A 20,922-nucleotide genomic window follows, 5' to 3' on the forward strand; every position below is an offset into this window, starting at 1 on the left:
CAAAGATATTTTTGGCCCTAGAAAATTATTTCAAGAGACAAAGTAAAAAAATCAATTTTTACACTAATCAATTATGATTTATTAGTATGGGGACACACACCGATAAAGAACCACTTTCATGTAATTTGCTCAGAGAGATACCACGTTCACTTCAGCTACCTGAACCCAGACTCCAATCCAAAAAGTATTTTAAGAAATTCCAAGCTGAAACATTCAATACCTTCACTACTCTTACGGGAACCTGGGACTAACCTGGGACCTTGACTTTCACCTATCTAACATTATTTGTAAAACCTCATTCTGCCAACTCGGGCAATTAAGGATGTACCTTCACTGTTGTCTCATTTTCCCTAATCTGCCTAAACCTTTGGCTGTCCAAAGCTTTCCAGGACTGCCAGACTTACTGCTCTGATCTTACTAGTGACACACTTGTGCCAGCATCATTCCATCCTCAGCCTCATTTATGCCTTCTCCTTGCACTGCACGGAAGCCCAATAATGCTATCCTACTGTAAAACCCCATTGCTCGAAAAGATCACTTCCACACTGATCTGGTTCGGTGTGAACTTCACTCACACCCGTGCCACTTCTGGCTAACACAGCTAATCAAATAAGAAGCCCTAACAGAGAGAACACTCAGCAACACTCTCCTGTACAAAATAGCTTTTAGTCAGGACTACGAAAGAGACTACAGAAGTAAAAGCACAGATTTGCAAGGGTAGTACTCTAATATATATTTCACTGTACTAGTAAAAACGTGCCAATGGATATATAACATCCCTTTCTTCTTTAAGACTGCATGGTATGTGTAGTACTTCTGCAGCCAGGGGGCCTGGAAGGACACGGACTTAAAAGATCTTTCACTTTTCCCCCATTGTGTTCTCATAATTGCATTGCACATTTACAGCTGGATCCATGCAATTTAAGAGTTCTCTGTATAGCTTCAAATACTATTCTTTATTTAGTTCAGAAAATTTGGGTGCACTGCTACTATGGAAAATAAAGGTCTTTACTTTCGTAAGAAAAAAATAAATAAATTAATCCAAGCATGACCTTAAGGGAAGTATTCAATGGGTCTATGACAAAATAATATCCTCAATATTTTTCATCACTGTGTCAGCGTTCTAAACAATTAGAAGATATGCTTCAGCGAGCAATTTCCCACGTTATTCAAAAGGTATCCTGAATATACAAACCTTCCAGTAAAATCATACACTGTTTAAGTTCAACTTTCAGAGATTCTAGAAACTTGACTCTGCCAACACCTTACACTTAACAGGCTCCTTTTGATATCGCAAAGCTAGACAGAAACATTAATACCACCTGACGTGTTTTTCAAAGTTCGAGGCACAGCAAAACATTCATCATAAAATCTCCTGTCCATCAGCATGGGGATGAATGATAATGGGTCAACCAGAAGTGCAAATTTCTGGCAATGAAGACAAACTACTTTTTTCAAAAGGAAAAAAACAAATTTTACCAATACCAAGATGTGTGGAGAATTACCTAGGCGCCACATTGCTCTAGTTTACCAAGATAACAGCTTCTAAAGACATGGCCCCACTGAAATACCACATTTCATTTGCCTAAAGAATGCTCTAATTTAAAGAATAAACACCATCACTTTGATTTCTTAACAATGATATATCCAAGTGTTCTATCCACAATCAAACCAGCGCATTAATGTCAGATCCTGTAGGTAAGCAGAATTACCGTCACAGCTCTCTAGCTGCCTGGTTACAATTTGCATCTGCTGTGCTCGAAGGCCTTTTAATCCTCTGCCGGCACACATATTTTGGGCAACTGGCTTTAATCCTTCAGCTATACACATATCTTCCTCTTCTTGATCAGAAAGGTATCCTGGTGGACTGGGCACACCATCCAGTGTCACGATGAACTTGGGACTAGCAGGTTTCTCTGGCTGTGCAAGCTGGTCTCTATCAAACAAAGAAATGTAGTAAAAATAGATTGTCTGACTCAAGAGGTTTGAGTAGTGCAAGCAGTACAAGTTAATCTATGGAGAGTCACACTGTTACAAACCTGCTTTTACTATTACTATAATAACAGTTTGCCTTCTTGTCTCTCTAAAGCACTAATAATAAATACAGCTTTCAATGGCATACAGCAGAGAATTTGGCAGGTACATTTCAGTTTGTTGCATTCCACTCAACAGATAGACCCGAAAGCTCATTTACAGACACAGTTAAAGGAAAGGGATTAATCTTTTGAGGAATTTACAGTTTTGAGACCAAAAAAAAAAAAAGTGAGGTTAAATACCATTCTTGGAATCATGAACCTTTTAACACACAAAACAGGTGTCTCCTCAAAAATACTGAACAGCGAATACGAAACAGTGGGTGTAAAAGTTTTTAGGACTAGGAAGGAAGAACTGAAACACTGACACTAAGCACTTTGATGCTTAGCCTGATTAAAAGATCAGTCTAGCCCAGTATCCTCTATCTGACAGTAGCCAACGCGGATAAAAGGAGGAGTACAAAAGCAGGGGATACATCCGTTTTCTTGTCTTCCTCTGTCCCACCGGAGGGATTTCCTGAACAGCATATGATTCTGTTTTCTCGTCTTCCTCTGTCCCACCCATTTCACCCGAGGGATTTCCTGAACAGCATATGATTCTAAATATTTGGAAGTGTGCTATGGACTTCTCATCTTTGACAAACCTTGCTCCTGAACAGCATATGATTCTAAATATTTGGAAATGCGCTGTGGACTTCTCATCTTTGACAAACCTTGCTCCTGAACAGCATATGATTCTAAATATTTGGAAATGCGCTGTGGACTTCTCATCTTTGACAAACCTTGCTCCTCTGAAATTAGGGTAAAAGCAACTAAGCAAGTGTAGAATGCCTTCCAGAAGAGAGAAAAACACCACATTAAAAACATGCAAAAAGTTACCACTCTCCTGTAGCACAGTCACAATTTTCAACTGTGACACTGCGAGGTTATCCTTTTGGGTTTGTTTCTTCATTGTTGGTTTTATTTTTAATCAATACAGCCTATTCAAAGCCACTCACGGAAAGGAAACATTAACAGTTTCTCAAACACAGCAGCCCACAGTGATGAAGTACATCACATCGTTCAGAGCGGTTTTTAACTCTAAGAGGTAAGATACATAAAACTATTTGGTAGCAGAAAATATGAACGCCTCTAACAAGTTAGGAAAATGACTGGCCATTTCTCCTTTAGAGAAATGAAAAAGCATCCACAACTCATCATTTGAAGCTGACATGAACTTAAAACTTCTCTTGGCCAAACCCACCAGTAAGGAGTCTTAAATCACTTGTCCCACATGTGACTTAACTGTTTGTTGGCTTACGGGTACTGAGCGACCTGTATGCAGAACGTGCTGGTTTATGTCCAGCACTGAGAGCTCAGGATTCACCATTCTCAACACTGCGTTAAAAGACATTTCTTAAGAAATGTAATCTCAGGGTGAAATAGGTATAAAGCTAAGGGCAATTTAAGCAAAATTATTACTTAACTAAGATTTCAGAAATCTGAACAGCTATGACAAAAAAGAAGCAGTACTTTTCAGTTCCTTCTTCTTCTTTCTTGCAAATCAATGACACACTCAAGCTACAGTTGACCCTCGGAATTATTTTCCATTTAGAAGGAATTCTGGGAGGCTTTTTTTGCCCCTGCTTTTTTTCCCTCTGCTATTCAATGTCAGTCCATTTTCCATGATTTCATAGATCCTGACTGGACTGACAAGCACGAGTATAACTGAATGATTCCGTCTAAACCACAGTCAAGCATTCCGACTAATAACAGTCCTAAAAGAAACTTTACCGTGTCTGTATTAGACGTCCTGAGAGTACTCGTATTGCCTCTGTGGCCCTCTTTCCCAATTGCTGATTCTGCGGCACTACTTCTTCAGATAACTTGGGCTTCTTCAGGATAAATGATCTAGTATCTGTGTGCACCATAGATTCTGCGTCATAGTAATCTGAATTGGGAGAAAAATTACATAGAAAAGAGAAAAATAAGGTTGTAGTTGTACTCTTAACTTATAGCATATTTTTTAATATCAATTTAAATGGCCAATAAGCTTATTTTATTTTGTTTCCATTTCTTACTAGTAGCATCCAGAAAACATTTTTACTTGCTAACTCCACAGAAATGGATCAACACGAGCCTTAGGCCATATTAGGCCAGACCAGGGAACTTTGTTACTGGAATGGCTGTGCTGAAACAGCATTGAAGGGGGTTCACACATCCCCAAAATTTCTCAGGCTTTGAACACCTGCTGATGTAATGCTTTTATTCCTTAGAGATGTAGAAACCAGAAAATACTAGTATAACAGTATAAATACTAGTATAATTAATTTAAAAGGGAGTTATATTTTAGCAGTCACTGACCAGTAGTGCTCAATTTGAAAACTAAAGATCACAAGACTTAACCTTGAGTCACTTGCAAAGTATCTTCAGGCACAGGATCAATCTGGAGCCGAGAAGAGAGCTCCTTTTGTTCAGCTCCTAAAAAAAACCCAACCAGTAATTAGAAGCGTATTTTACTGCATGTCAAAATGAAACTATAGATTAAAGAACTGAAACATACTCTTCTAACTCCTTTGATTAAAAAACAACAAAAACCTCCACACTTCTAAAAAAAAAAAGAAGTAATTTTCATTGTTATGAACCCCTTTCTCATTGTTTCTGAAATAGTAACAAGTTTTCTCCAGCCAGATGGCATGGCAAAATCTAAATACTGAAAGACTCTAAGTCTTTCCCATAACCATTGCTCAGTATGGCAACTTACAAAGGCCAAGTTCTTCGTCCTCATTTGTAAAGGTGTTGACTATTCAGAGGACAGTCACAGGAAAGCAGCTAACTACAGGCAACTACTTTATGGTCTTCTTAAAAGCAGTGAAACAAATCAGAGTATCACCATTCTATGTTTGACTAGTGGTTTGAAAAATTCCATTTTGCTTTCTGTAGGTTTCCTAAGCAAGCTGTCATTTCCATTTCAATGGCATAAGAGCAAAAATATTTAGCATAACTATTTTCTGTACATTAATTCAAAGACTGATAGAGCTTCCTCTTACATACTTTACAGATACAATTTCAACTATTTTATGTTGGCAGAGAGTTTCCAAATACCTCTATATAAGGAATAGGAGACTGAAAAAATAGTTAGTTTTTTTTAATAACAAATGACGACCATTACTTAACAATAAACATGAGCTGACATAACAAAGATCTTACTCAAACCAAATTTTACTCAATACTCTAAAGATCTAAACACTTCAAAAGGGTACACTCTTCTTACAGAAGTGTTTTTCCACTGCCTTACTTCTATGATTCCTTGTAACCAACACAGACATACGCACACGCATCTCTCTCTCTAACAAAATCACACTGAAAAGATACTTCAACTGCCTTTAAATGTTATGCCATTTTCCTTCAGGAGTTTCGTAACAGAAGTAAACCCAAAGCGTACTGTTCACACAGTTATCCTGGTATCAGCTGTCCCGTAACAGCAGATGTAGTACTCCAATATTTACACAAAAAAAACCCCAAAACATTAGAACTATTCGTGTGGTAACAATGTCAGAAATTATCTTTTAATACTTCATATGCTGCAGAACTATTTCAAATGTAGAGTATCTTAACCCTCTCACATGAGCTTCGTGACAGAATTACTCCTACAAGATATTAAGGAAAAAATTGCAAAACATGGGGAAAAGAGAAGTTATCCCTCTATAAATGGATACATTTGCTTATTGCATTGCTTATTGCTTAGCATTGCTTATTGCATTGCATATTGCTTAGCACAATTATTCTTAAGTGATATACCAGAACGCTATACCACTCTGTGTGTGTATGTGCGTGTGTGTTTGCGTGTATGTATCTATCTTACAGCCATGCTTTAGAAAGCTTCTTGGTTTTCAGGGCATTTCCACATGTAACTTTTGATGCTGAGTTAAAAATTAAAAGCATTTCTTTCTCTGCTCAGCCTGTTGTAAAATGACATTCCCTGGTGTAAATTTTTAAAGACTATTATCAGATGACCTTGAATTCCTTCAACTGTCTGCTCCTTTGGTTCTTCTACTTGAAGCTGTGAACTCAGAGCAGGCAGTCTGTTTTGCACATGTATTACTTCTAACTGGGATTCCTCTGGGCTAATTCGAGTTCTTGGTGCAACTGGAACAGTCTGTTTCTGTGGAACTTTAAATAAAGAAACAATGGTAAATCATTTACATACAACAGTACAATTTTTACATATGGTGCTAAAATAACTCCGATAAATTCCTACACACACACACAAAAATCTCAAGCAGCCGTCTCCACAAGAAGCATCTTAAGCTACCTGTAAAATCCTTAGCGTGAAAGTACATTTGTGCATGTGCATTGAGCATTCTATGAGTGGCATGCGAGAACACCCACTTGTAAGACTAAACAGCATGAGAAGCATTAGAGTGACATCAGCAAAGTATTCATTCATCCACTTCTTATGGTATTGAAATAGCTTTTCATTCCACCTTTCATATAAACAATTACCAATGTGTGCTTTTTGTACGGTGCCAACTACCCTATGCTAAGGTGCTTGCAAATAGAATACAAAACTTGATGACAGTAGAATCATAGAATCATTTAGGTTGGAAAAGACCTTTCAGATCATCAAGTCCAACCATCAACCTAACACTGCCAAAGCCACCACTAAACCATGTCCCTCTGCACCACATCTACCCATCTTTTAAATACCTCCAGGGATGGCGATTCCACCACTTCCCTGGCCGGCCTGTTCCAATGCTTGACAACCCTTCCTGTGAAGAAATTTTTCCTAATATCCAATCTAAACCTCCCCTGGCGTAACTTGAGGCCATTTCCGCTTGTCCTCTCAGTTTCTCTTTGGGAAAAGAAATCAGAACCCACTTGCTACACCCTCCTTTCAGGTAGTTGGAGCATGGAATTTGCGGGTAGCAGGACGACAGGTTGACTTATTTACTTGGCTTCTGCTCAGACCGTCAGAACTGGTTGTGAAAAGCTAAGCATATTCTTCCTTGGCTTCCTTCCATCAGCACCCAACTTCTGACACGTGCAACTAAAAGGTACCACTCAGTAATGGATTTATCATTTACAATCTCACCATTTTGTTTTACCTATGTATTTCAAATTAGCTTATTTCCAAATTCCATTCAAAATACTTAAAAAAATAAATTAAGTATTACCTCTGAAGTGGAAGAACCTGCATGATACTTCAGATAAAATTCACAAATCACCTCTGTATTAAACCACAAAGTGTTGCTTTTTGGTTATGTTGGTAAGTCAAACTGCAAGATCACCACTATTAAAAATCAATAGTTTTAATTAATTCTAAAATTTTCTGGCTATGTTCTATTTCCTGACATATTGCTATGTACAAAGGAAAGAGTTTCCTGCATCACCCCAAAGTACTGTTCCCTATCTTGCTGCTTTTTCCACCATAAAGACTCCTTGCTGGATAACTGATATCAGAACTCCGGAGTATCAGCGCTCCTACCTGTTTTCTTAACAACCTGCTCATTCCGTTTACCATCTATAATGAATGTGAGCTCTTAACGCTTGGGAGGCACTTATGTTATTTGCTATTAATGAAGAAGCATAATTTTCTTTTAGAAGTTCATTTACTGCATGAAATGTATTTTGTATGTAGTCAAGCAATTCAATAGTTTACTAGAACTATTCTTAGTTAAATTTATCTTCAGTTCTAAGCTTGGCAACAATCTTTATTAGTCATCCACACAATTTATTCTGTTTTAAAGCCATCTTACTCTGTATCCCACTTCTAACATGCATGGACATCTCGTCCAACTAAAGAGCCTTTGAACACAGAAAACTCTATGCCCATCTCGTGCCTTTAGATCTACTTATCAGGCACCTGTGCAACCTTGAAAATACAAGTAATGACAAGAAAACAGGGAGATGTTCACAAAGACCATTTTGTAAATGCTAATGTAGCAGGAAGATACACATTTCTTACAGTGAGTTTGCAGGCTTTGAAAGAGAGAGCAGTCAAGAGATTTTGGATAGTTTTCAGTCTTGTTCCAGATGGCATAAAAGTCATGGTTTAGGTAGTTTAGTGAATGCTCCTTTCCTGGCAATGTGCAATGCTTCCGGCTGACAAGACTAGGTTTATTAACACCCAGTGAAATGAAAGCACATGGGACAACAGCTGGATTAGCCCTTCTTCAGCGGAAATCTCTCCTAACTAGGAGAGCTGAATGCCTACACACAGGCAGCTGCTCAGTTGCTGCATCAACTGCAACTCAATACCTAAAACCACTGAACTAAAATTGCAGCCTCACTGTTTAAAAACAATATAAACTGATATATCAGTATGTTGCTCATTATTTTGCACTTCTATTACCTATATGCAGTGCATTTTGATTCTTTTGCTGTTTGCCTTTTTTCTCCTTCCCTCTCGGAAGGAAGGAGGAGAGGGCAGAAAGGAAGAAAGATCAACCAAATAGCTGCCTAATTCTGAACACTTTCCCCTTGACAGCTATCAACTTCAGAATACTTCTGGCAATTCCATATTGTAGCTATACACTTTACAGACTTACTATGTTGATTAATGTATTTTAAATAACTCTTTCCTCCCATTTTTATGCTTTCATAATTCATCACTGAAGATTAATGTAATGTTCACAAGACATGGAAAATCCCTCACATGTATCACTGACACGCGGTATTTGACATTCTGTTTTATCTCTAAGTGCTATCTTTAGTTTGGATTTATTAAACAGGGCTTGGAAATATTATAGCTTAGCAGAAACAAAAATAATGTTAATTACCAGTGGAATAATTGGTTGTTTTTGTAACTGATTCCTGTGCTTCAGAAATTGCTTTCAGTATTAAATTCTTATTGGCCTGTTTTGAAGGTGGCAATGAAGGTCTAAGGGAGATTAAAAAAAACAAAAATTAATTGTACATGAATTGCAACAGCAACTGTATCCAAATTAAACACATATTTCAACAGGTTAATGCAGTTATGTGTATTATTGATAGAAATCACAGCTAAAATCACTTTATCCACATTTGTTTTCAGCTTCTTAACCTATTCTCTGAGTGGATGGGGATCTACAAAATGCCCTCAAAAAATGGAAGTCCAGAGGTATGATTTTACCTCTCAGCTTACGTTGCTGTAAAACCATGCTGCATCTGAAAGGCACAAACTCTGCCATTCATTTCCTCTGCCCCTCACATTCTGTTGCAGCTTATGCCCAATACTAAAAAAAGGTTACAAAATTAGAGGAAAAAGGGTGGTATAAAGAGACATCTCACCCACAGAGCTGTGAGATAGTACAAAAAACATAAAAAAGCTTTCTGAATTTTCTCTGTCAATTTTCAAAACTGAAAACAGTTTTCCCCAACTTCCACTTTCAAAGTTTTTGTTTATTAAATTCATCTTGGAAACCACACAGAATCACTGAGATCATAAGTACCTTCTTTCTGGCTTTGCAGGTACAGACACACTGCTGGAGATGCTTCCCGTTCGTGATCCATAGTCTTCCTCCTCCTCCTCATCTTCCCCATCATTACAGAACTTTTTCACTTTGACTACTGAGCTTACAACAGGCAACCGTCTCTTCCTGGAGCTTTCTTCCTACAACAAACAGAGCAATCAAAATAATTCATTTAGCATAAAACATGTATTAATAAGCCAGCAAAGAAAACATTGCAATTCTACCTATAGCCAGAAGATGGAGAACTTCCATTCAAGTTGCATGAGTCTAGAACTACTGTACTGTCTGCAGAAACAAGTGACAGCCCTACAGAATATGAAAATCAGACATACATCTCATTAAAAATTGAACTGTAAATAACATTTAGAAAATGAGAAGAAAGAAGTCCAAAGTACAGGCAATTTATCCAACATCTATGGAAAAAGCAGGGCTTTCCAAAGAAATTCATACTACCCTTCAAGATGCACCTATTGAAAGCCTGATAGAGACAAGCGAAATCAGTATGAGTGACTCTCTCCTCTGTATCAACCTAAATTTCAGATTAGTGTAAGGATTAATTTCTAGCAATCTGACATATTCCACAGGACGCTAAAAGCTATGCAGAGCCAGAATGGTCCAGTTTAGACAGTGCAAGGTCCTTGTACTGACACAGCCACCCATCACCACCACAGCACACGTGGCAGTGACAAATTTAAATACTAGGCCGTGTGAAAGTATAGGAAAAAGCACACATCAATAATTCCTGTAGGAACCATCACTCAGAACTGAACTACACAGGAGCACAATGAAGCATCTTCATGCCAGGTTTGTACGCAGTATCCTTTAAATGATCCTATATCCTCCAAGGAGAAATACCCTAAGGGAGGGACCTGGACTGCTCCGATACAGAAGAAACCTAATGATCTTTTTAAAGGTAAAACTTCCCAAAGCACAAGAACTTTTCTAAGAGAAGGCAGAATATAGCAAAGGTCCACAGTTCTAAGAAACATTCCTGAAACAGCCCTCTTCTGGACATTATTCATGAAATAGTAATAGAAGAAAATTATCACAAGACCTTTTTCTAACATTTCCAAGGAGAGATGTGACTGTCGTTCATCAATGACTTATGTACAGCCTTAAACAAATCACTATGTTCTCACTTCCCCATCTTAAAAAACAAAGGCATCAGCACGTATCTTTGTAAAGCATTATAGATTTCCAAATAAAGTTTGTTGTCCTTTATACAGAACTAAGTAGTAGCAAAGTCAGAGAACTATATAAGCAGTAACAAACACAGATGCACAGATACGACAAGGTATGTAAAATTCCTGCTTCGTTACAACATTAGCAGGCATAACAACCTTCATTCCTCTCACGAAGGGCTCTTAACCGATTCATACAGATAGTCTCAAAACTATTGGCTAGGACTATCACTCTGCCTGGCCTCCAAAGTATGTAGGGCAGCAATCACCTTTTAGTTTGTCCTTGTACAACACCCATCCCAAAGAGTTCTTAAATGCCATGGTTCTAAGGAGTGTAATAATAACAATCCTAATAAGCAGCATATCCAGGCTTTAGAGACTAATGTATAAATAAACAGCATCTCAAAAATACTGATTTACAGAACTGTGTAAAGCTGGAGATTTACATAGCACTTACAGAAGATCATGCTGTTCCAATGATCTGGAGATCAAAATTATTATTTCTGATTCATCACCTGCATCATAACAATGTGCTAACCTATTAGTCCACCTCAATATGGCATGCATATGCACAAGCTAATTAACTCTGAGATGCAGCAACCTGCCAGGAGATTATGTTATACTATGCAATCTCTTTTTATCAGTGGACTCAAAGAACGAAATCCCAAACTTAGTGGTATCAGTGACAGAAGTCTTTCAATTTCTCTAAGGTCAAGATTTTACTGGAAGTGTACCTAGTTCTTTAGGTTCCTAGCAAGTGTAAAATATTGCAATAGTTTAGGTCGTACTAACCTCACTACCTACTTTATCGGCACTAAGTTTGGAGGTGGGTCTGTAACTTTCTGCTAAGCTGCCAAACGCTTCTGGATTGCACAGCTGGCCTGTTTCCAAAGACCTGCAGCTTTGTGTGTCTAACTGCCGGTTCCCCTGTAAGTTGCCCTGTTGTGACAATCTGTGCACATGTGTATTGCCATCTGCACTTCTGCTAGCTGGTGGTCGGTAGATTTCAGCAGAAGGACGTGAAGAACCATAAGTTACAGTTACAATAGGTTTCTTCCGTGACAAAGGATTCTCCTGCACGAAGTTCAGATCTTCATCAATTAGATCATCTGGTTCAGGTTTAATGTCAATTACAGCTTCAGAAGGTGACAATTCCCTCAAAGGCTTGACTGTAGATGTTAAGCGGGATGCAGAACCATCTTCACAAGACTGCCTGATAAAATAAGAAATTGCCAACTATTAACTCATCTGCAAATAAAGTTCTGGAAGAGAAGAACTGTCTTTTAAACAACGCCAGCCGGGCAGAAGCATTAAGGTATTATTGTTTATACAAATCTAACACACTGAATGCTATTTTTAGTTTGATTAATTAATCTACACTCATCTGTTGCTTAAAGAAATGGAACTGTATTCCTGATTTAATGGTTTTTATCCAATAATTTGTAGCAATGCTTTACTTTTCAAAACTACTTTGATCTTTCCAAGTATCTGTGCTCTTGAGAATGGCTATACTACAGTCACACAACTACTAACGTCGGAATGTGTGTTAGTAAGTAACCAGAAGCTTTACCGTGAAGCAGCGTTCCTTTGCTCCTGTGAGCTTGTTGAAACTCTTGAGTCATTTCTTTCAGTCCGAGTGCTGGAAACTGCAAGGGGTGGCAAGATATCCTCACGCCTCCTCTCATCACTCGCACATGAACTGCTTTTGCTGGAAGGAAGGTTGCTCTCAAAGATATTAGATTCTGAAGATTTCACACTAGTTGGTTCTGTGGAGACAAGTACCTTTCATTTTTACATCAAAGCACAGCAATATAGATTATGCAGTAAATGTAGCTAAGAAACTGCAAACAAGGCATCGCGCGGATCTGAAAACACAACAAGCTGAAAGCTGTTTCAGCTGCAAACATCAGCAAGAAACACCCAGAAATAAATTCTGGACTCAGAAATAAATTCTTCAAAATATAAAGCAATTTTCTGAAAAGTTAGGACCCAAAAGACCATATAAATTGAAAATTTAACAAAACAGTTAGCTAAGATCTTCTTTGAAACCCATTAGACACGCAACACTATACAGAAAAGATAAACCTACTTTCACTCAAGACTAATTTTCTTACTTACCAGTAGTCACAGATCGCAGCTTATCCAAAACACCATGGAGCCTGAAATAGAGGGGGGACGAGGAAGGAAGCAAAAGAGAAAAAGAAGAAATAAAAGAATTTAACTTACATTAAGAATAATCATATTTCAGAAACAAACTGCCTTTCCCCTCCTACAACAAGCATCTCATTTATCTAAGACTTTCCATCAACTGATGTATGTTTAACTTCAAAAGGAAGGCTTTAAGTGTCTTGCCTCCAGTGAGTCTTCATACATGCAGGCAGTGTATTCATCACATCATCTCCTTTTGGCATTTAGTTGGTTTGCATAATTAAAGCCAGTACTTTCCACTCTTTCACGACAATCAATGGTATGAGTTAAGTGTCTTCAAAAAGAGTGTTTCAAAAAACCGAAGTTAGAAGCCTAAAGCATAGCTGAAAATTTTACTTTGTATGTGAGATACTAATCACATTAAACATTCTAAATACAAAGCTAAACAATATACAATTCACAGCATTTAACGAACTCAGGATTCTTCCAGCATGCTTTGGATATGACAACAATATTCTTTGATACATATTGGTGAGCAAAAATATTTCAGCAAGGTACCAAATTTGCCGTTTGCCTGTGAAAAAGGCACCAAGCTGAAGCAATACAGAAAATCAAAAGACTATAAAATAATAAGGCTGTTTAAAAACAAACACACATTACAGTGAGAGGAAAGAAAAAAGGAAAAAAAAAAAAAAAGAAAAAAATCCCAACGCTTAAATGCACATCCTACTTGGAATTCAAACCTCACCATGGGCACCTCCATAATTTAGACTGAGTATTAGAAAGGAGTTAAGGAATAAAAACATATTGAAAACTGGGAAAAATAAGACTCCATGTGAGTCTAAGGAAGGCTTACACTCACCTCCTTGTGAGTTTTCACTTGAACGCTCTTAAAAGTTTCGTCAACTGAACTCTGCTGATGCATATCAGTTTTCACACTGACCTCCAGATAACTCTGACCTGACACTTGGTACAGAGTAAGAAGTGTTGGCCAACCAGCAGGATTGCCAGGTCCGCCACAGAACTGCTGCGAAACTTTTGCCAGATGACCCTGAATTACCAGTTACAGAGACAAACCAAGGAAGGCAGACCTTGCTGAATATTGTATTTAGCCAGAGACCCAATGTTTAAAAATGTAAACATTCTGGGTTGCCTTTAGAAGAAATAAAAGCATATAAAACTCCCAACTACAGTGCTATTTAACTTTTTTCCACCAGTCCTTTTACAGCTTATTGCATAGGTTTCATCATGTCTTCTTTTCCATCATTCTTTTAGCCAATACGTACCTCATTACCTGACAAAGCACTTTGACGCTGAATTTGTATTTATAAGCAAATGTGGATACTGAACTGAGATTAAAAGACTCATTACAATTGGAATTTAAACAGTTGTGAAAACCAGCAGGAGGTATAATACCTACATATAGTTGATATCCAGTTTTTTATATATATATAGATATATAAAATCTTTATTTCTCTTCCCTGCTGAAATTTGCTTTCTCTACATCTCTATTATTTTTTTCAATAAAGTTTTAGTTTCATTTACAAAGCCATAAAAGTGTTTTCTGCTACATATTATTGTGTTATTTCTTATTGTATATCAGGATTCAGTCAAAATCCTAGTACTGGAGTTAACCTCATCAACTTGTAAACATCACTAATTTGTCTAACTGATTCCTAAAACTTCTATGAGAAAGGCAACTTCATGACTTACTGATACAGTTAAACCCAAAAGCTTTGCCTAGGCAGGCCACAAGAGGGAACAAAGAACATAAATGCCTGTGTACTTTTTTTTAAAAAAAGGGTATATGCTTAATTGCACTCCTTTCTTGTATTTTTGACAAATGTCAGAAAAAAATCAAAAACTTTGAAAACAAACTCAAATTATATCCATACAAGTAACACTGAAACATAGAAAACCACCATTTTAAATAGTTAATACCGTGAATTGTATTAGCTGGAACTAATTTTCACTTTTTGTCTATGTTTATGGTTTCATAACATACCCAACTTCTAAAATGTTTCTCTCTGCATAAAACCTCCTAACCAAATAAAGGGGAACTTGACTAACCACATAGAAGAAATACTGGAAGCGAATGTAACCAGTCAATATAAAAATTTCAAAGGAAGCAAACTGAAAAAGAAAAAAAAAGTAATATTTCTCTAATCTATACAAAACAAAACAATGTTCCTTAAAACTACATTAGGTTAAAGACTCAGAATTAAGATTAACTTGAAAAAATACACAACTCGGAAAGCAAGAGAAGTCTCTGGAGTGAAGTATCTGTTCGGATACTCTAACACATGGAGTTAATTAAAGGTTTATACTGTAAGTCAAATTCAGTATTAGAAAATGCATGGGAAATATAATGGCTAAGGCTGTCACGTAGCATAGCATAAGTTAATCCACACTGCCAGGAGCTTAGAAAAGAGTTCATCTGTTGCTAATCTGTCCTGCTCACAATAATTCTGGGGTTCTACTTTTGTTTTGTAGAGCTGAGTAGTGGTAATAAATAAACAGCCTGAGAGGTGGGAATACCTAAGCATTTGGTGCTAAGCCTTGTCAAAGACAGTATACAGAATTAGATTCACTGCTCATCTGTCCTGATATAGTAATTCCCATGCACAACAGCAAACTGAAGCACTATTAGCATAAAAGCAAAGTTTGTCTTTGAAGAACTGTTTTACAACTACAGGGAATCAGAGAATCATAGAATGGTTTTGGTTGGAAGGGACCTGAAAGATCATCTAGTTCCAACTGCCTGCCATGGGCAGGGACACCTCCCACTACACCAAGTTGCTCAAAGCCCCATCCAACCTGGCCTTGAACACCTCCAGGGATGGAGCCTCCACAACTTCCCTGGGCAACCTGTTCCAGTGTCTCACCACACTCACAGTAAAAAATTTCTTCCTAATATCTAATCTAAATCTCCCCTCTTTCAGTTTAAAACCATTAGCCCTTGTCCTATCACTACACTCCCTGATAGAGAATCCCTCTCCGTCTTTCCTGTAGGCACCCTTTAAGAACTGGAAGGCTGCTACAAGGTCTCCCTGGAGCCTTCTCTTCGCCAGGCCGAACAACCCCAACTCTCTCAGACTGTCTTACCAGGAGAGGTCCTCCAGCCCTCTCATCATCTTTGTCCAGATCCTCTGGACTCGCCCCAACAGGTCCATGTCCTTCTTATGTCAGGGGCTGCAGAGCAGAGTAGAGGGGCAGAATCACCTCCCTCCACCTGATGGCCACGCTTCTTTTGATGCGGCCCAGGATGCGGTTGGCTTTCTGGGCTGCAAGTGCACACTGCCAACTCATGCTGAACTTCTCATCAACCAACACCCCCAAGTCCTTCTCCTCAGGGCTGCTCTCAATCCATTCTCTGCCCAGCCTGTACTTGTGCATGGGGTTGCCCGGACCTATGTGCAGGACCTTGCACTCGGCCTTGTTGAACTTCGTAAGGTTGGCACAGGCCCACCTCTTAAGCCTGTCCAGGTCTCTCTGGATGGCATCCCTTCCCTCCAGTGTGTTAACAGCTCCACACAGTTTGGTGTCGTCGACAAATTTGCTGAGGGTACACTCCATCCCACCGTTCATGTCGCCAACAAAGATGTTAAACATCACTAGTCCCAATACTGGCCGCTGAGGAATGCCACTGGTCTCCACTTGGACATCGAGCCATTGATCAGCCAGTTCCTTATCCACCGAGTGGACTGTTCATCAAATCCATATCTCTCCAATTTAGAGACAAGGATATCGTGCAGAACAGTGCGAAATGCTCTCATGCTCACAGTGAGCTTTGCAGCAATAATTTTTTGAAGTCAAATTACCTGAGCATGTCATACTTCATTCAAAAATTTGACTGGACTTATGAGCAAACAAAGAAGATAAGCCCTGCAGTTCTTTGCCACTTAATTATCACTGCAACAGCCTAACTTTTGGCAGACTAAAAATAATTTACTTATTAAACCTGCAAAGTAAAAGTTTTGGTTAATGTAAATTACACAATGGGAAGATAAGCAACGTCTTAAATTCTCAGGTTTCACTTATAAAAAACAGTCCTGATGACTGCTAAGAAGTGTGACAAGTAGCTTACAAACATACCAGACAGTAAACCTGACAGTATTGTTTCCAAGGAAAAGGGAAAGGTCTTCTGTCATCTGCTCCTGACTCTTCTTATTGGCCACCATAACCATAATATAATCAGGGAGCTCTTCATCTAATACAAAGAGAAATATGTTGTTTTAAAGTATAATAAATCATAAAAGACATAGCAAACATCCTTAAACATCTAACCGGAATTTTTTTTCCCAGTTTTACTATAAAGACTCTGCAGGCAGAGATTAGGTAAGCAAATTAACATGACTTCAATTTCTTCTGAGGTTCAGAAGTTTCAGCTGTGAGTGAGAAACAAAAGATTACCAACTTCACAACAGCATATGCTGAAGACAAGATAAAAATATTTTAAAAGTGAGTAAATAACACACAGAAAGGACTAGATAAAAGAAAGCCACTCTGCTGCCTATATCTTTTTACTTGAACACTAACAACCATCTACAATTTTCATCACTTCAAATATTGCCAAGTATAGCAGTGTATTGTTGTCAAATTTCCTTTAGCTACAAACACCAAACAGATAAATATCTCTTTTTGATTTGTGCATTAAACAAATCAAAACTGTATTAACTTCTAGATTTTCCATCAAGATTTTTCAACCAAAACGGCAACCCCAAGAGTCTGATTCTCTAATTCCCTAATGTACGCAATTTCATACACAGTAAGAAAACCATTCCCTTGCCAGACTGCTCACACAGGGTACACCTACTCATCAGAAGGGATAGAAAGGTGCTCAGAATCTGACATTAATACATTAAGGGTCTGGAGAGTTTGGTATTCAGCTTTTTACTTTGGCCTAGCTCTGGTGTACTCAGAAGGACTGAATGGCACATTTGTTGTTCGAGGGCATTGGGTATGCTTCTTGAGCACATATTTCAAATTAGTTTAATTAAATGCCTCATGCTCTCCAGTACCACTCCATTACATGAACATAACAATAGTAAGTGAAGATAGTTGGGAAATGCACTTCAAACTGAATTTGAACCAAGGCACTAATACAGGTGTACTCATTTCATCGAATTAGGTCTGTACACAACATTAAAAAGACCTAAAAAATGAAAAATCTTAAATAGAAATCAAAATACAAGTCAAAGGAATTGCCTTTCTTCTGTGTCTCTCTATGTACCCTGTAAATAACTCATCTGTACCCTACACTACAGAACTAACACATACACATTGCATCTGCACTCCACTATCACTATTCGAGTGTTCCAACATAACGCATTTCCAACCTAAACCCTAACTTGCTTTGTTTTGTTTTTAAATGTAAACCACAAGTTGCACAAGATGGATAGATACCCAGATCTAGGAACTTAGAATAAACTTTATTTTTTGACCAAGCTACTTTTAAACCTGATCAGCTTCTCAGGTGTTTCAACGTATGATAAAGTAAAGAAGATACTTTAAGTGCAGATCAAAACATAAGGTAGCACAATTATCTGTAACAGTATGAGGGAGGAAGGAAGGAAGGGAGGAAAATAACTGCTGCTCTCTATGACAGCATTGGCTTATGCCAACTTAAATTGTATGCAAAACTACAGCCTTTTGAAAATTGTGATAGTTGAATATTTAACTATCTTTATTGTGCTTCACAGATACAAGTTCTTCCTTTGTAAGTTCTACACAACAAGTAAGTCTCAACACATCTTGTTGTAGACTTTTTGAAAGAAAAGAACGACCAGTTACAGGAAGAAACAAAAGCATCATTCTTGCTCGCAGAGGCTAGAATGAGGGAGAACTGATTTTTACCAGTTACCAAAAAGAAGAAATAGAAAGTTTTTGAAAAACATTACTTGAGACGTTGTCCAAAATACTGTAGTCAAGAAAAGAAACCTGAAAAATGACAGAAATTTGGAAAGAGTTGTTTAAAAACAAAAAAGAGGCCAAGGGAAGTCAGACTTGGCAACAAAGAATACTAAGTTATTTAAAGAAGTTCAGAAGCTGACTGAGACTAAAGAGCAGACATTGTATGGTCTTGGGAATTGCCTTCTGAATACAGGAAACAGAAGGAAAAGAAAAACAAAGAAAGAATAATGAGCCATAGTTGGAATCATAGTTTAACAGTATTCCACCAGCAACCCAGTACTAGAGATAAGAATTTTTTTTTTTTTCAGAAATGCAGGAAAAAGCTGACAAAACCTCAAGGACTGAGAAACTGAAGCCTGGAATGATAGTAAAAAAAACCCAAAAACGAGTTACTAAAAAAGACAATAGTTGAGATGTTGAAAAAAGACGGCCTTACAATGAAAAAATTCTGAACATGGTTCCTTGGCACCTGCTGAGTTCAGAACATCAGCTTGTAGGTAACTCCCTTCTATGAAGTCAATACATTTTGATTTCATAAACACAATGGCCCCCTTCAAACTTTGAACTAGGTCCTGCAACTCAAGAGATCTCTGAACTATTCTCTTAATTCCTTTCCTTCACCTGAAATCCAAGAATTACCACAGACAACAACAAGGCAGTTGAAGGACTGAGGTATTCTGCTTCCAACAGAACACGGTGTTATCAACTTTTACTGCTGTTAAAAACAGGTGCTCTCAAGTGCAATATCCATTTTATCCCGGATTCAGGAATAAAAAAAAAACAAACCCAGAGACATTCACACTGCTCATCTCTCTCCTCACAATCCAAAATAAAATGTCACCCTGCCTCTAAGACTCAGTTACATGTTTCATCAACGTTAGCTTAACGTAGCTCTTAGTCTTCCCCTTAAGAGTCAAGCTGTTACATTTTGCAGATTTGGCCTACATAATTTGTCTGACATGGCCTTTCCAACTCCTAAAACTGTCAGCCTATCTCTGTCTTACAGTAATATCCTTTCTCCTAATTTTGACAAATGTCTCACCCTGAATTCAAAAGGCTGTTGAAAAGATGCCTAAGAAAGACTGATTCCATCTCAGAGTGCTCACAGGTAAGTACTGCTATATTTGCAAGGACCTTGCTTTATATAATGTTTCTCCTTGTGCTTCAAAGAAATGTCCTTAAGTATTCACAGACACATAATTTTTTGTTTTTCTTTCAACTCCCTTGCCACCATTTCTCCTTGAAAGGGAAGACTGTTAGCTTTCTTAGTTATTTCCTTTTGGATGCCCAGATACGGCCTCCTCTTACACTTAGACTATACATATTTTGTGAAGCAAGTCTTTTTCTTTCATACGAGTTCAGCACTTCAGATAATTCATATCATGCTTAAGGCTTCTGTAGCCAGTAACACAAGTAATAATAAGTAAATATGCTGTTCCATTAACTAGCTGGTTGTTTCCTATCTAACAGCAACAAACCTAAAGAAGATTGCTAAACACATGATAAAACTTACCAACATAAGCCCCCAGCTCCTGCAACTTTCCTTTTATAGCACCCTAAAAAATAATGAAACAGCATTTAAGGGATGGAGCAACAAAGTATTTTTAACTGCAAAGCAATGGGAGGCTTAGCAAAGCTTTCCCCATTACCTGTTCAAACATGTTAGTTACTTTTCCTATTCTCCATTGCTCGCGATATAAACGTTGTAACAGTGAGGGACTGACAGCAAAATAACAAAAGCCGCCAGGCATCTCACGCACTCTACCGTATTTCCTACATTTCCTACATATTTCCTGGGGCTACCAGACAACCTCCAACTCCCAGCTGTCCTTAATTAAGCAACGACCATCCGGGCTCATAAGTTGCAAAGAAAACGAATCCGGGATGGTTTGATAAAAGGTCATTCCCGGCTCAGCAATGAAAAAAAAAACCAAAACAAAACAAAACACAACCCTGCCAGGATTTTCAAACTGTGACTACTGAGTGGGGGCAGCTGACGAGACCTGTCGGTAACGGGGGGTCACACCAGAACGCCCGGCTACGGCTGCTCCCTCCCCCGGGCAGCCCTCGGTTCCGGGCCCGCATGCAAGGCGGGCCCTTGCAGGGCGAGAACTCCAGCTCCCGGGCAGAGCCGGCAGCTGCCCTCCCGGTACGATGGGACCCCGACTCCGCTTCCCAAAACAACCACTCTCCTGCTCGTTTCCCTCCCCGAGG

At 38.3% G+C, this 20,922-nt stretch overlaps 1 protein-coding gene across 1 annotated transcript in view; it reads right to left on the reverse strand.

Annotated features, from left to right (window-relative positions):
• Positions 1-20,922, reverse strand: part of ZC3H14 (zinc finger CCCH-type containing 14) — a 31,676-nt gene that overhangs the window by 4,767 nt on the left and 5,987 nt on the right. The window contains exons 2-12 of the mRNA XM_009884551.1: positions 20,222-20,264; positions 16,891-17,005; positions 12,766-12,806; positions 12,218-12,413; positions 11,440-11,860; positions 9,446-9,606; positions 8,795-8,895; positions 6,030-6,185; positions 4,419-4,493; positions 3,807-3,963; positions 1,713-1,936 (exon numbers count right to left, since the gene is read on the reverse strand). Of these exons, the coding sequence (XP_009882853.1) occupies positions 1,713-1,936; positions 3,807-3,963; positions 4,419-4,493; positions 6,030-6,185; positions 8,795-8,895; positions 9,446-9,606; positions 11,440-11,860; positions 12,218-12,413; positions 12,766-12,806; positions 16,891-17,005; positions 20,222-20,264 (1,690 nt within the window). The remainder of the gene's footprint in view (positions 1-1,712; positions 1,937-3,806; positions 3,964-4,418; positions 4,494-6,029; positions 6,186-8,794; positions 8,896-9,445; positions 9,607-11,439; positions 11,861-12,217; positions 12,414-12,765; positions 12,807-16,890; positions 17,006-20,221; positions 20,265-20,922) is intronic.

Source organism: Charadrius vociferus, unplaced genomic scaffold (genome assembly GCF_000708025.1).
Source record: "Charadrius vociferus isolate BGI_N301 unplaced genomic scaffold, ASM70802v2 scaffold300, whole genome shotgun sequence".
Lineage (NCBI taxonomy): Eukaryota > Metazoa > Chordata > Aves > Charadriiformes > Charadriidae > Charadrius > Charadrius vociferus.